A 13,641-nucleotide genomic window follows, 5' to 3' on the forward strand; every position below is an offset into this window, starting at 1 on the left:
GGAAAACATATGATTCCAAATACACAGCTACTCAACGAACACAGCCATTGAGAAACAAATGCAATATCAATAGTACCAACATTTGGAATGAAATCACATAAGATCCATTCGAGACTCGTATAAATGTCACAAAACCCATCCCTAGTAAGATTCTATTCTAACTTTTATCGCTAGTATTTATACATTATTCGTGTAAAATCCTACTAAACTAAGGATAGATTTTCCAACAAAACATGGGTAGCATGCAATCTACATAATATTACCAGTTCAAACCTTAAGATCTTATACTTTTTAAAGAAATTAAATCAAAACAAATATTTTTAAACTTTATAGTCACCTACATATAATTAAGTCTTAGAAAACCATGTTGGTTTTGGTAAAGGAAACCTCAGAGATTCCAAAGGTCCAATCTCCAAGGACTTTAATCTCATTTCAAATGCCCTCTTGACCGCTTTTTATATCTACAACAAGAGCTGTTTAGTAATTATTTAATTCCCCTTAAAAAATAATAATTATCAAGTGTACCTTCTGGCCTATTCACATATCATTTTGTATTTATTCAATTTAAAACAAAATATTCCTAAAGTTCGTTTAGTAAATTTATAACTCATATAACAAATTTATAACTCATATAAAAGTTAAAAAATTTCTTATGAAATTTAAAATTAAATATAAATGCAATAAATGTGTTTTGTTCATTGCAAATCTTAAACATTTCTAAGTATTAAGATTTTCACAGAATAAAACGAATTTTCCGCATTAGGCTATAAAATAAATTCTATGTTCTATTCTATTCTATTCTATTCTATTGAAAAAGAGTTCTGAATAAATTAATTTACATAATAACAATGCAAATAAATTAAAAACGTCAATAAACTGTTCAATGCATGATCTGACATAGTAAACTAAGTAAACCTATCCTTTATTTCGCCACAACTTCTAAGAAACTTAACTAGGTCATAAATAAAAGTCTGCTATGGATGAGTTAACAAGCTATAAGTTCTATAAATATATAAAATCTTCAAGGTAAAGGTTTATTCTATAGAGACTTAGGGTAAAATGACAGACCATACATTTTCATGTATTTAAGATATGTAAACAAAATAAAAATGGTAATACCTCCCACACGAAAAGTCTAGTGATTTTCATTTGAAATGAAAACACTTTACCTCCATTTCAGGGACCATTAATATTTCAAGGTTACCTGAAGTTCCTGCCAGACTTTTGATTCAACATTACTAGGGCATAAATATGTAAAGCTATATTTGTAAGGACACGTGAAGTTTGGATTTTCACTAGGTCAATAAAATTAATATTAGAAATGCTAAGAGCTATAAAAATAGGGACACATTCCTACATTCATCTTGTTCAAAAGAAGATATTCTTAAAATATATTTCGTTTCAAAACAGCTGTTCCAACTTACCGTTTGCATGCCCTTGTTCACACCAACAATGATCGTTTATAAACTGCGGTCCCAAACAGTATTTCATTACATTTTCGGTGCACGTTATTGATTTACAGGTACTCCCGGATGGTCCTGTTTATTAAAAACCAATTAATTTATTCACACACTATCTATTAAATCACACTTGTTATCATCACTTACCATCGAAAAAACTTTGATTTAACTTCAATAGGGAATCAATTGCATCTTGTCGTGTTACTTGATGTTCAAAAATAAACTCTTCATAGCTCGCGGTGGATTCTTTACCAACTTTATTATTAATATTAGTTCGATTCAATGATTGCGCACTCGATGCCGAAATGAACAATTGTAATGAACTTAAAATCACATAAGTAGTTAAAAGAATTAACACTTTCTGCGTCGAAATCGTTTTTTTACATTTCACAGTCCAGTAACCATAATAACTGCTAATTTTATTATAATTTTGCTGTCGATGATTATGAAGTTGATGACGATGATGACGGTGAAAATGGAAAATGCTGCCTTTATCACTTCTTATCGAATTCACCATTTTTCATTGTGACGATGACATTTTATTTTTAAGTGTTCCCAGTGCTGGATTGTGGATATATTTTCTTTTTTATTATTTTCTAAAAAAAACCATAAGCACAATATTAATTATTATGCCTAAGTTCTATATTAACTGTTGGCATAATTTATTTTTTAGTTTAGGATATACAAATGCCTACATCTATTGTATATACACTACACATCGTATCGTTTCATTATTATAGTCTCATTATAAAATTTAATTTTTGTTATTCATAAAGTTTCGAAAAACAAAAACAAACAGAACTCGAAAACCGAATGGACTCTCGATAGACTATATTGACTAGGTATACCCTCCACAGTCAGTCTTCCATGAGTGTTTTTTTAAAATAGCGAAACATCCGCGAAGCGCGAAGCGAAAGTGTAAAGGCACAGCGACGACGACGCGATACGATAACGACGCGAGCCGCAGCTGGATGCGTATCTTCTAGTCAGTGGATTACTTTACTATTCCTAACTAAGTGAAGCGGCTACTTCATTAGGTCTGATGGCCTGGCAAAGGCAGAGGCAGTCTCTTCTCTAATCGTGTGGCGAAAACGAAAACCACCATGTGAGAAACTTATAGAGGTTTGAAAGCTTTTATTTTATTTTATTTCTTTTTGATGTGTGCTTGATTTCTAAATACGAACAAAAAAACAAGAGTGTGGGCGGGAATGGGGCGAATATAATTCGTGTATAAACTCATTGGGCTCAACAATAGCCTTTATAGCTGCTGCCATAGTTGCTACCAAATTAATCGCATGTTGCAAGTTTTGTAAGCTTTTGATAACTTAATTTTTGTTTGCGTTTAAAGTAGGTTTAATGCAGTTAACCTAGAGCTCTAATAAGCTAAGTGATAACAATTACAATAATTTTCTTTGTTTCCCTATGCATTCAAAATGCAAGCTGTATAACTATAATGGATGCACTTCGTTTAGTCAACATTTTTTTTTTTGCATTTAATTTTTGTCAAAGGGAATCCTTTTGTTATTTCCGAAAAGACTACTCTCATAAAAAAAATTATGAATGCAGAGGAAGAACATAATCTATTCTAGAAGAAATTCTAGAAGAATAGAGGAAAGATATGAAATATGAATGAATAATCAATATTATCATCATTATGTGGATCTTTTTAAGTTCTTAATAAAGATTAAGTATTGGCTTCACCAAAAAAATGGAATTAATAAAAAAAGGATTTTTTAAAAGTTCTCTAACGTACTTAAGTTAGGGGCTTCCTAAAATTTTACTAGATTTCCCTTTTGTGAAAAAATTCAAATAATTGTAAAAAAAGGTTTTTCTTACAAGCTTTTTAATTTTGGGGCATTTTTCCTCTTAAATTTATTACGTGTTTTCTATTTAGCTGGTTAAGAATGGAGTAGATTTAGATAACAATTTTTTGAATAATTGATTTTCGACATACACAGCTGGTTAAAAATAGGTGTGAGAAAATTGTTCACTTGTTGCTGATTAGCGTTTTTTTTTAAATACAAGTAATGCAACAAAAACAATTTTAAAAGAAAGAATAGTTATGCTAAACTTTTTGCATTTAATTAATGTAATGATAAGCCGATAAGTTATTAACTCCCCATAGGAAGTTATTGTAATGGGTCCGATTTGTCAAATTGAAAATGTTGACATTTCTCGACGTTTCAAGGTCCCTAGAGTCGAAATAAAAGATTTTTAGAAAGATGTGTGTGCGTGCGTGTGTACGTACGTTCGTACGTCCGTACGTTCGCGACGTTTATTTCGTCCTCCATAGCTCAAGAACCAGAAGAGATATTATCAACTTCAAATATATTTTGTTGTACAGATATTAAGGCAGAAAGATGCAGAAAGGGCTCTCAAGAAAATTGCGTGGGTGGTTTTTTTTACCATAGCAGTTTGAAAAAAAGGTGAACATTTTGGTTAACCCTAAATATCTTACGAACCAAAAACGCTAGAAACTTGAATTAAATTTTATATGATATATTGTAACGTGATACCAAACAGGCATATTTTTTGAAAAAAAATCAATTTAACGGTTATTTTTATAAATCAATAAAACTGAAAAAAAAAATTGTCACCTCTAAAATTTTACGACTGAAATATGATTTCATCTCTAAAACAATTTTGTGCAACGAAGAATAATGTTTTTTGACATCTGATAAAATTTTGAAAAAAATCGAATTGACAGTTTTTTTTACAAAAAATAAAAAAACTTAAAAAAAAATGTATAAAAGTTGGTAAAAATTGATTTTCGACTAAAATCTCTTTTCAAAACTTTGAGATAATAGCTTGTAATTAATTTTTTCTTATAAGAAATATTGTTTTCAATATTAGGACAAATTTTGAGAAAAATCGAATTGACAGTTTTCTTACAAAAAATAAAAAACTAAAAAAAAATGTCTAAAAGTTGGTAAAAATTGATTTTCGACTCAAATATCTCTTCAAAAATTTTAAATATTGGCTTCAAACTAATTTAAGCTTATAAGAAATATTGTTTTCAACATTTGGTAAAATTTTTAAAAAGTTCGAATCGACAGTTTTTTTTTACAATATATAAAACTCTAAAAAAAAAACAATACTAAAACTTGGTAAAAATTTCCTTACGACTCAAATAGCTTTTCAAAAATTAAAAATATTGTCTTCAAACTTTTTTTATTTCACAGAAAATATTGTTTCCGATATTCAGTAATTTTTATACAAAAATCCAACAGTCCGTTTTTTCATAACCAATAAAATGTACAAAAAATAGTAAGCAAATTTGGTAAAAATTGATACATATAGACAAACTTTTAAGGAAGACAAATCGACAGAGGGGATGGGAAGTTATCAGTGTGGGTCGCATCCCAACCTCTTTTTTGTGTTGGAAATTAGTTCGTCGACTTAGAGATGAGGGCAAGACCTACAAATTTATTGCGAAGGTCCTACGCAGATCTCAAAATTTAATAACAATTGCTCTCAAGCCCAGAGGAATACGCGAAAATAGTGGCCGTCCGAAAAAACATCAGCTACCACTAACCTCCTCATACTATTTCCAGCTAAATCTAATCCTTTTATTTCGTTGAGAACTAAAGGTGCTCAAATTGATAATGATAATGAATATCCCAGGAAGAATCGCCGGGAAAGTCCCATTCCTTAGGGCAAGCAATATAAGGTCCAGAAAATTATTTTCCTTAAATCATGCGTTCAAAAATGGCGAAATATCTTGTGGAGTAATGAAACAAAAGTAAATTTGCTTTTATCGCTATACACCGAAAATTATTAAACACGCAGGAGGGAACATAATGGTGTGGGGCTGTTTTTCCTGGTACGGTGTAGGTCGTATTTTCCGTTTGAATAACATCTTAACAAAGTACGGATATAGTGATATTTTGGAAGATGTCTAGTTACCGTTTTCTGAGAAAAACTTGCCCCTGCGATGGCACTTTCACCAAGACAACAATCCTAAGCATACCGCAGGTCTTGTGAAAGATTGGTTTCTGGAGAAACAATTATTCGTTGCCCCATGGCCAAATCAATCACCTGATCTCAATCCTATTGAGAAATTGTGGAATGAGCTTATGTGGGAAGCGGTTCAAAAAGAATGGTATTCCATACCTCAGCAAACATGCCGAAAGTTAATAGAGTCAATGCCGTGACGACTTTAAAAAGTTTTGAATAATAATGAAGGATACTAAGGTTATTAAAGTAAGTAAAATAAAAATTGTGATAAGATACAGAAATTATTTTTAAAAACGATAATAATTTAGGAAGACGCACCTATTTTTTTGTCCAAGTGACAAAACCTCCATCACTAGTTTTGGTGCTATATTGTCTATAATTGTAATGTATTTTACAGGCTTAAAGTGTTTTTTTATTTATTTTTTATAAGAGCTTTAAAAATTTCTACGTAAAAAAATACAAAAATTAATTATCACACCATTTTTTTTGACCAGCTGTGTATATGCCATCGATTTTGCTTGTTCAAAGGAAATTGAATTGATATTGTACATCTTAACAAAATAATAATACATTTTTATTATATATTTATTCATTGAAACACATTTTAGCCATTTTAACAATAATAACATACAATTTACAGATATGGAAGTTAGGCCATATAAATCCTTTTAAACATTTTTGACGTAGGAATTCTTTTCTAAAAGGATGTAAGGGACTGTTTTGCTTAGACTTTCTCATTGATAAATAATAATAAATAAGTTTTCTAATCTAATTTAATTTTAAAAATACTTTCTTTAATTTCCGTTTGAAGCAATTTTCAACATTTATCCCTTGTTTTCAAAATAAAAAAAGAATGCACGGCTCTGTCTCACGAAGTTGCTTAGTATTGAAAGAGTCTGTATAAAAATATTTAATGTATTTTAAGATTTAAAAAAAGATTGTTTTCAAAGCGGTTTTGAAATGAATACACATTTATTAATTTGGGTTTAAAAATATTTTTAGTAACTGCATACTTAGAGCTTACATATGTTTTACATTTTAATTTTGTAAAAAATGAGGACTCGTTTTCGAGTTATTAAATTTCGAAAAAAAGGTTTCTATAGGGGGTTCCTTCTGGAGCAGTACAAAAATAAATGTTTTTACTAAAAGGACATTTTTGAGAAAATTCGAATTTTCGATTTATAACTAAAAAAAATAAAAAACGCTTAACGCGAATCGGCTTCAAACCTTAATTTCCGGAGTTGCACTCAATCAACGCAATGGTTTTGGCAATGGGGCGTGGACAGGCAGACAGACGGAATCGGCGGATTAAAATCTTGGGTTAAAATGTTTACTAATGCAATATTTGTCATATAGTTCTTCTTTCGGAAAGACAACAATTCCTCCCATATGAAAATAAGTGATCCGTTATTTATAATATTTAAGATGGACGTTTTTGGTAAATTTTTTTAACTTTTTTTTATTTATCATATTTGTTTGGAGAAAGTCCAATACGCAATTCAAGGAAGAGAATTTGCGTTCCACTGTTAAATATGGAGTAGGTAATGTAATCCTATAGGAGGAACGGAACCGAAACCTTTAAATTCATTGACGTAATTATGGATAATGGAAATGAAACGAAACTTTTCGACTCCTAAATGAGCGGATAGATGTAGTGACCGAATTCCTCGGTGTTTTTTTTTCATCAAATCTAAACTTTGGCAAACATTCAAGGGAAAAGCACTGAAGCTAAATTGGCAATTAACTTGATGCAGTCGATATTGATGTTGCCTCTAAATAACAGTCTTTAATACTTATAAAACTCTTACGTGTTATGGAGTGCATTGAAGAATTTTGAAGCTCTTTAAGGATATTTCTTTAAGGCGGTAACCCCATATGATGGCTTCAAAAATCAATTTTTGTATTTCATAAATTGCTAGTTTAATATGTCTAGAATACGGTAGAATACGGTAGGGATTTTTCAAAATTCGAAGTCGTTTTAAAGATACAGGTCCATGGAAAAATATGGGGTAGAGTATCTTACATACATCGGCGATGGTGACAGTAAAACTTACAAATGGATCCTATTTATCATCTTTAATGAAGGTTTTGAAGGTAATTTGAAAGTAATGTCGGTTATGGGATGCCCTATAGGCCGCGAAGCCCATACTTATGCTGAGAAACGTAATGAAAAGCAAATCTCACGTTTTATGAACGGCGCGTAAGTGATGCCGTTAAACAAGCCAAAATTGATTCAAGAGCTGAACAATCTGCTTTGAAAGAGTTTCAAGAAGAAGAGGAAGGAATATTCTATGGTCCAGGCATCGCCGATTGAAACGTATGTTTATATTTTCATAGTTAAGAGGACTTGAAACTTTTAACGAGTTTTTTTCAAAGCTGTGTTTTTCAAACTTTCCTTGATTGTATCTCAAAAACGGCTTGACCGAATGGCTTGAAATTTGATGTGTTGAGAAGCAAAAATTTAAAAAATTTCCATTTTTTTATAGCAAAAAACATAACAAAAAATTTCCTAAAAAAAATTTGTTAAATTAATGCAGCGTCGATAACAAACAGTGATAATGGCTAAAGATGGCCCTACAAAATATAAAACAATTTAACAACACTTTAATATTTCATGTCATTCAAAACAGCAAAGCAGTTTTTTCTTGTCAAGGACGAATTCTGTCTTTTAATTAGAAGGGGGGGTGGAGTGACACGCTTAACATAAAGAAGAACTTTTGAGCTAAAAATGTTCTTTACAAAATATAGATAGGATCCAGAAAATGGGAGAGAGTTTAATAGAAAAAGTTGATCTTTTTTCTTAGAAAAATAAAACAAAGTCCGATTTGAAGAATTTTCTGAACTTTTTTTTTCGGGCTCAATTTTCGGGAGTCTATTATTACGACATCAGTCTGCTAACTCGTAGATTGGAGGTGATGCTAGAAGACACATTTTAAAAAGGTGGGTACTGTTTTGCGTGAACCTTTTGAAAAAAATTTGATCTTAAGGCAGTCAACAAAACTTAAACCTTGTGGAGAGAAAAATGTTTAAATATTGAATTTAAGAAAATTGGTACATTTAAATTAATAATTTCTCCAAAATTAAAAAAATTCAAATTAAAATAAACAAATAAGTTGAGAAGAAACTTGAGTGTGGAACTCAAAATTCATACGTTGTAGAATCTCTTTACACATTAGTTCTCGAGAGATTCAAAGCTTTGAATTAAATTAATTGATATGAAACTTTTATTATGTTTTTCAAATAGCCATTAGTTTAACTAAAGTGTAACTTTTGCTGTTTTTGGGAAATTTATATTCTTAAAATTCGTGTTTACATCTTAGTTTCAGAACAACCAAAGCAAATTCATTTAAAAAAGTAGATGTTTTAAATTTTTTAAGGTCCTAGAAATGGTTGTATTTGATAGAAAATCAACTTTAAAATAAATAAAACACTTTACTCTATATACGTGCGTTAAAAACAATAAGATGGAATTGAAGACGAGTTTCAAGAATTTAAAGGCAACTTAATATGAAATTCGAGATCTATTTACTTAAAGTTTCTTCCTTAGAACCTGAATATTTGCTCTTTCTCTCAGAAAGGTCTTATGAAAATAATTTAGAGCATTACTAAAATTTTTCCAAATTTTAAATTGTGTGAAAACAAAGATGCTAGTTATTTTGACAGCAAACCGCTTTTTGGAGAACATCTTTACTTATAAATTGTGATTTTTTAGCTATTATCTTTTTGGAAACACTTGTTTAAACAGCTGTCGCACTTTTCGTGTTTTGCTTCACTGTCAAACATCTTCAGTTTGGTCTATAATTTAAACAAAAATCGTCTTACAAACGAACAACGCTTGCAAACTATAGAATTTTATTATCAAAATGCGTGATCTGTTAAGGGAAAGTTCATCGCGCGCTTCCTTCATTTTATTTTCAGTTTAATCGACCCACTGAAGCGGCTATTCGGGCTATTGTGACTTAATTTCGCAGCAAATTGTTGGACATTTAACAATCAACACGCTTACGTAGAGTGCGAACTGAAGAAAATATCGCAGCTGTATCGGCCAGTGTTGACCATCAATTATCGATTCGTCGCCGTTCACAGCAATTAGGCCTCTGTTACTCAATAAATTGGAAAATTTTGCGGAAGGATTTAGGTGTGATGCCTTTCAGAATACAGGTGGTGCAAGAATTGAAGCCGAACGACCTACAGCAACGTAAAATTTTTGGTGAATGGACTCTTGGAAAGTTAAGTTGACTTTTTTACCAAAAATTTTGTTCAGCGGCAAAGCTCATTGTTGAAAATAAGCAGAATTGTAAATTTTGGAGTGAATATCAACCAGAAGCATTGCAAGAGCTACCAATGCATCCACAAAAAGTCATAGTCTGGTACGGTTTATGAGCTGGCGGCATCATTGGACCTTACTTCTTCAAAGATGATGCGAATCGCAACGTAACAGTGAATGGTGAACGTTACCGTGAGATAATATCCAATTTGTTTGTGCCCAAAATGCAAGAGCTTGACTTACACGACATGTGGTTTCAACAAGACGGTGCCGCATGCCACACAGCACGCTCAACAATGGACTTATTGAGAGGCGAGTTCGGTGAACATTTTATTTCACGTTCGGGGCAGGGCAATTGGCCACCTAGATGTATGCCAATATTGGACTAAGCGGACCATTTGAGGTGCAGTCAAAGTCAACATTTGCATGAAATAATCTTCAAACATTAAATCATATGGACCGTACTATCGATTCAAATAAAGATTTCATGCATTTTTTTTTAATCTTATGTGTTTTTTTTTGAAAAACTTTCCTATAGGTTTTAAAAAATCACCCTTTACAACTGAACTGTATTAGCTTTATGGCTCATTTAACCTCTTCCCCGGGTTAGTCCATTTATCAAAAGTTGATGAATTTGTGCTTTGCGATTGGAATAGGTATGGATTTCCGATTCGTATTATGTTCTTGGTCCAGTCATTAGTTTAAAGTAATATTTTTAGCAGTAAAATACAAATAAATAAATAAACATAAAAATTAATAATTACAAATTTAAGGGTCCATTAAAGCAATACTATAAGTTTTTGATTCAAGTGAAGTCCTAGGTAAATTAAAAAAGAGGGTTATCACCCCTACCACTCGCACCCCCCCCCCCATGGGTCCACCATTGTTTCCTGTTTATGTACCGTCAATTTTGAGAGTAACTGTATACGTATGTCAGAAACAAGTTCTTCGTTTCTAAAAACAACCAAAGCCAAACGAAATACACGAATTAAATTTTGTTTTAGTCTTTGTCCTAAATTATTTTAAATATCCTGAATTGAAATTGAAATCGAAAATGATGAAACAACTTTTCTTTTTTTTTTATACAGTGACGTGTTTCATTTAACTCCATTTGACCGCTACGTATACTTTATTCTCGAATAATCTATTTTAAATTTCTAGTTATTTGTTGTTTCGACTGTATGTTAATTATGGCGATTATTATTCCATAGGTGTTGAAAATGTCAAACAATTTCCCGGTGTTTCTATTTGCAACAACATCACCCATTACCAGAACAATGCACTTTATTATATTTATCATTCTAAAACATATGATTGTATGTATGTGTAACATCTCTGTACCCCACTCAAATGACAATTACACAGAATCACAAGTTTCAATCTTTATCAAAGTTTAACAATACGAAACGTCATTTATTTAATTAATTCATTGCATTTCTTTGTTATTGCAATATACTGGAAGTTCATGCGTATTGAAATGTTTTGAAACTCCAAAATTATAGAAAGACATGGAAGCTTTAGATTATAATAACACTTAGTACCTTTTCTAATATAATTTTAATTTAAATTCTATTTTAAGAAGTTGTCAACTTTTTATTATTTATAATCATTACAAAGTACATATGTTTTGTTTTATTAAAGGACATTCGCGTTTCTTTATCACTGTTTCCCAAGTATTCCTTGCGAGATGCATGCAATGTCGAAGTTACACGCAAACTAAATAAAAAAAGGAAAACAAGTTCAACGCAGGATTTTGTTTTTATTTTACTCATAAGGGTTGTCATTTTAAGCTGATGGAGTACTTTTCAGGAACAACCCCTCTAAAGAACTTTAATGCCTTTATTATTCATTTCGAGATTATTTCGTCATTTTATATGAGTCATTCTCCTGTAATTCTTATACCTATGAAACATTTTTACTTATTGCTACGAGTAGAGCATAACCTTTTTTTGAAGTATGTAGGTAGCTAAGCTACTATACTTTCATTCCGCTTTTGTTTATTTTTTTTTTAAAGAATTACGTCGTTCGTCTTCGATCTTTAGAAAAGGGTGTATTTTTTCTAATATGAGTTCGGTTTTCACTTAAAATGAAACTGAAAGTCACTTCAATCTAACTTTAGAACAAGTTTTCGAAATAATGTTGTCCGATTTTTAAAACATACCCAAAATGTTTTATAAATGAGCCTGTTTCAACAAGTACTTGAATTAATAGTTATTGCGTAAACATTTTGTAGAACTCAAAGTTTATATAAAAATAAACCATAATTCGGTAGTACGTGGCATGATGATTAGTGCGATGGAATGTCAGCAGAGAGATTTTGGGCTTAATCCCCGCCATGAAATGCTTTCTCAAATTTGCTGTTCGGATTCGGCTTAAAACTGTAGGTCCATTCTATCACTGACAACAGTACTCGCACACAGGAATGGTTATAAGAGTTGTCAGTCACTAGGCCCTAGTTCTCAAACGGACTGTTGCGCCACCCAATTTATTTATTTATAAACCATAATTTAAAAATACACATTTAAAAAAGACTTTTTACATTACATCATTAGAATGCAAATCAAAGATCAGGAGTTATAATTTTTCAATCACTTTTATATATATTCATGTATCAACTTTAATTTTAGTTCATACTACAAAACACCCTTTGAGACCGATATACGTCATATTAATTCCATCAAGTGCATGACGAAAGAGTGCAGGCTGCTTTACCGACGACGCTACCGGCAAGGCAATACGTATTCGTATTAGAAATACTTTTTTCTGCGCAGGTCCGTTCTGGTGTTCAAATATTAGTACAATAAATTAAATGATAGCATTCGAGTCAATAAAATATCCATTGCACATTAAATCGATGGAGTTTAGTTTTCATTTGCAACAGACTTAACAAGTAAAATGAAACAGTTTAAGTACATCCAAGCTTAAAAGTACAAATTGTATTGTTATGTCAAAAGTTAAACCTAGTTACCGTATCAAGAGATAAAAGGTTTTCCAAAAATGTATAATGCTTTTGAAGAAAACGCAATCATTATGTTATTTATAAGATTTCACCAGTTCTGAATTAATGACTTTTCAACTTGGAGTTACGAAGTTAAAAACTAGTTAACTCAATATATTAGGTAAATTAAAATAGATGGATCAAATTAAAACATGATTTCTTATGTTATTAGTTTGTTTTCGCTTTTTTTATACATTCTCTAATTACAATAAAAATGTCTTTCCGAACCAATTAAATTGGACTGACTTATTACCACAATAAACACAAAATGTTGCCTACTTATTCATTAAAAATAAAAATATCTCACAGGATATTTGTTGTAGACAGTTTGAAAAAAGATTTATAGATATAAATATAAATCAAAATATAAATATAAATCTATATAAATAAAAAAAGGCGTATTAGTTAAACTATTTATAACACAAGAACGGCTGCACCGATATGGCTGAAAATTAGCGGTTAGGTAGCTTAGAGGCATTAGACGGACATAGTATACTATTTATCCTGTTTGACTGCGTTCCCGTCTGACTTGACATAAAACGGCAGTCACTATAAAACGTGGTAGAACAAAAAATAATAATCAGACTTAAAATAACAAAACGCAAATGACAACTACGTAATGGAGGTACATCTCACTTTATTTTTATTTTTTTTTTTTATCCGATGGAAATCTTCAAAAGACACTCGGTAAGAATCGGTACCGAGTAGTGTGGGCCTCTTACCGCACTAAAACCACCGGTGAATCAGGACCAATCTATGAAAGATCGACAAATGATTTTTATTTCTTAATTTTTAAATCGCATTGGGGGAAGTTTAAGGTTATAACACTTTCCCGTAGCTTTTAGCCCATCAGCTCATGAGGCTTGGTTCTTCTTAATCTCCGAACATTGTCTCGTACATTTAATACGGTCTCCATTTCAGAGTTAGTATGACTTTGCAGTCGCTGATTGTGTGATACA

At 31.2% G+C, this 13,641-nt stretch overlaps 1 protein-coding gene across 1 annotated transcript in view; it reads right to left on the reverse strand.

The window, feature by feature from the left end:
- The window catches only part of LOC129953918 (uncharacterized), a 38,204-nt gene extending 26,823 nt beyond the window's left edge, over nucleotides 1-11,381 (reverse strand). Inside the window, exons 1-3 of the mRNA XM_056067463.1 lie at nucleotides 11,226-11,381; nucleotides 1,608-2,056; nucleotides 1,425-1,538 (exon numbers count right to left, since the gene is read on the reverse strand). Of these exons, the coding sequence (XP_055923438.1) occupies nucleotides 1,425-1,538; nucleotides 1,608-1,977 (484 nt within the window). The 5' untranslated portion in view covers nucleotides 1,978-2,056; nucleotides 11,226-11,381. The remainder of the gene's footprint in view (nucleotides 1-1,424; nucleotides 1,539-1,607; nucleotides 2,057-11,225) is intronic.
- Between the last annotated feature and the right edge of the window lie 2,260 nt (nucleotides 11,382-13,641).

Source organism: Eupeodes corollae, chromosome 1 (assembly GCF_945859685.1).
Source record: "Eupeodes corollae chromosome 1, idEupCoro1.1, whole genome shotgun sequence".
NCBI lineage: Eukaryota > Metazoa > Arthropoda > Insecta > Diptera > Syrphidae > Eupeodes > Eupeodes corollae.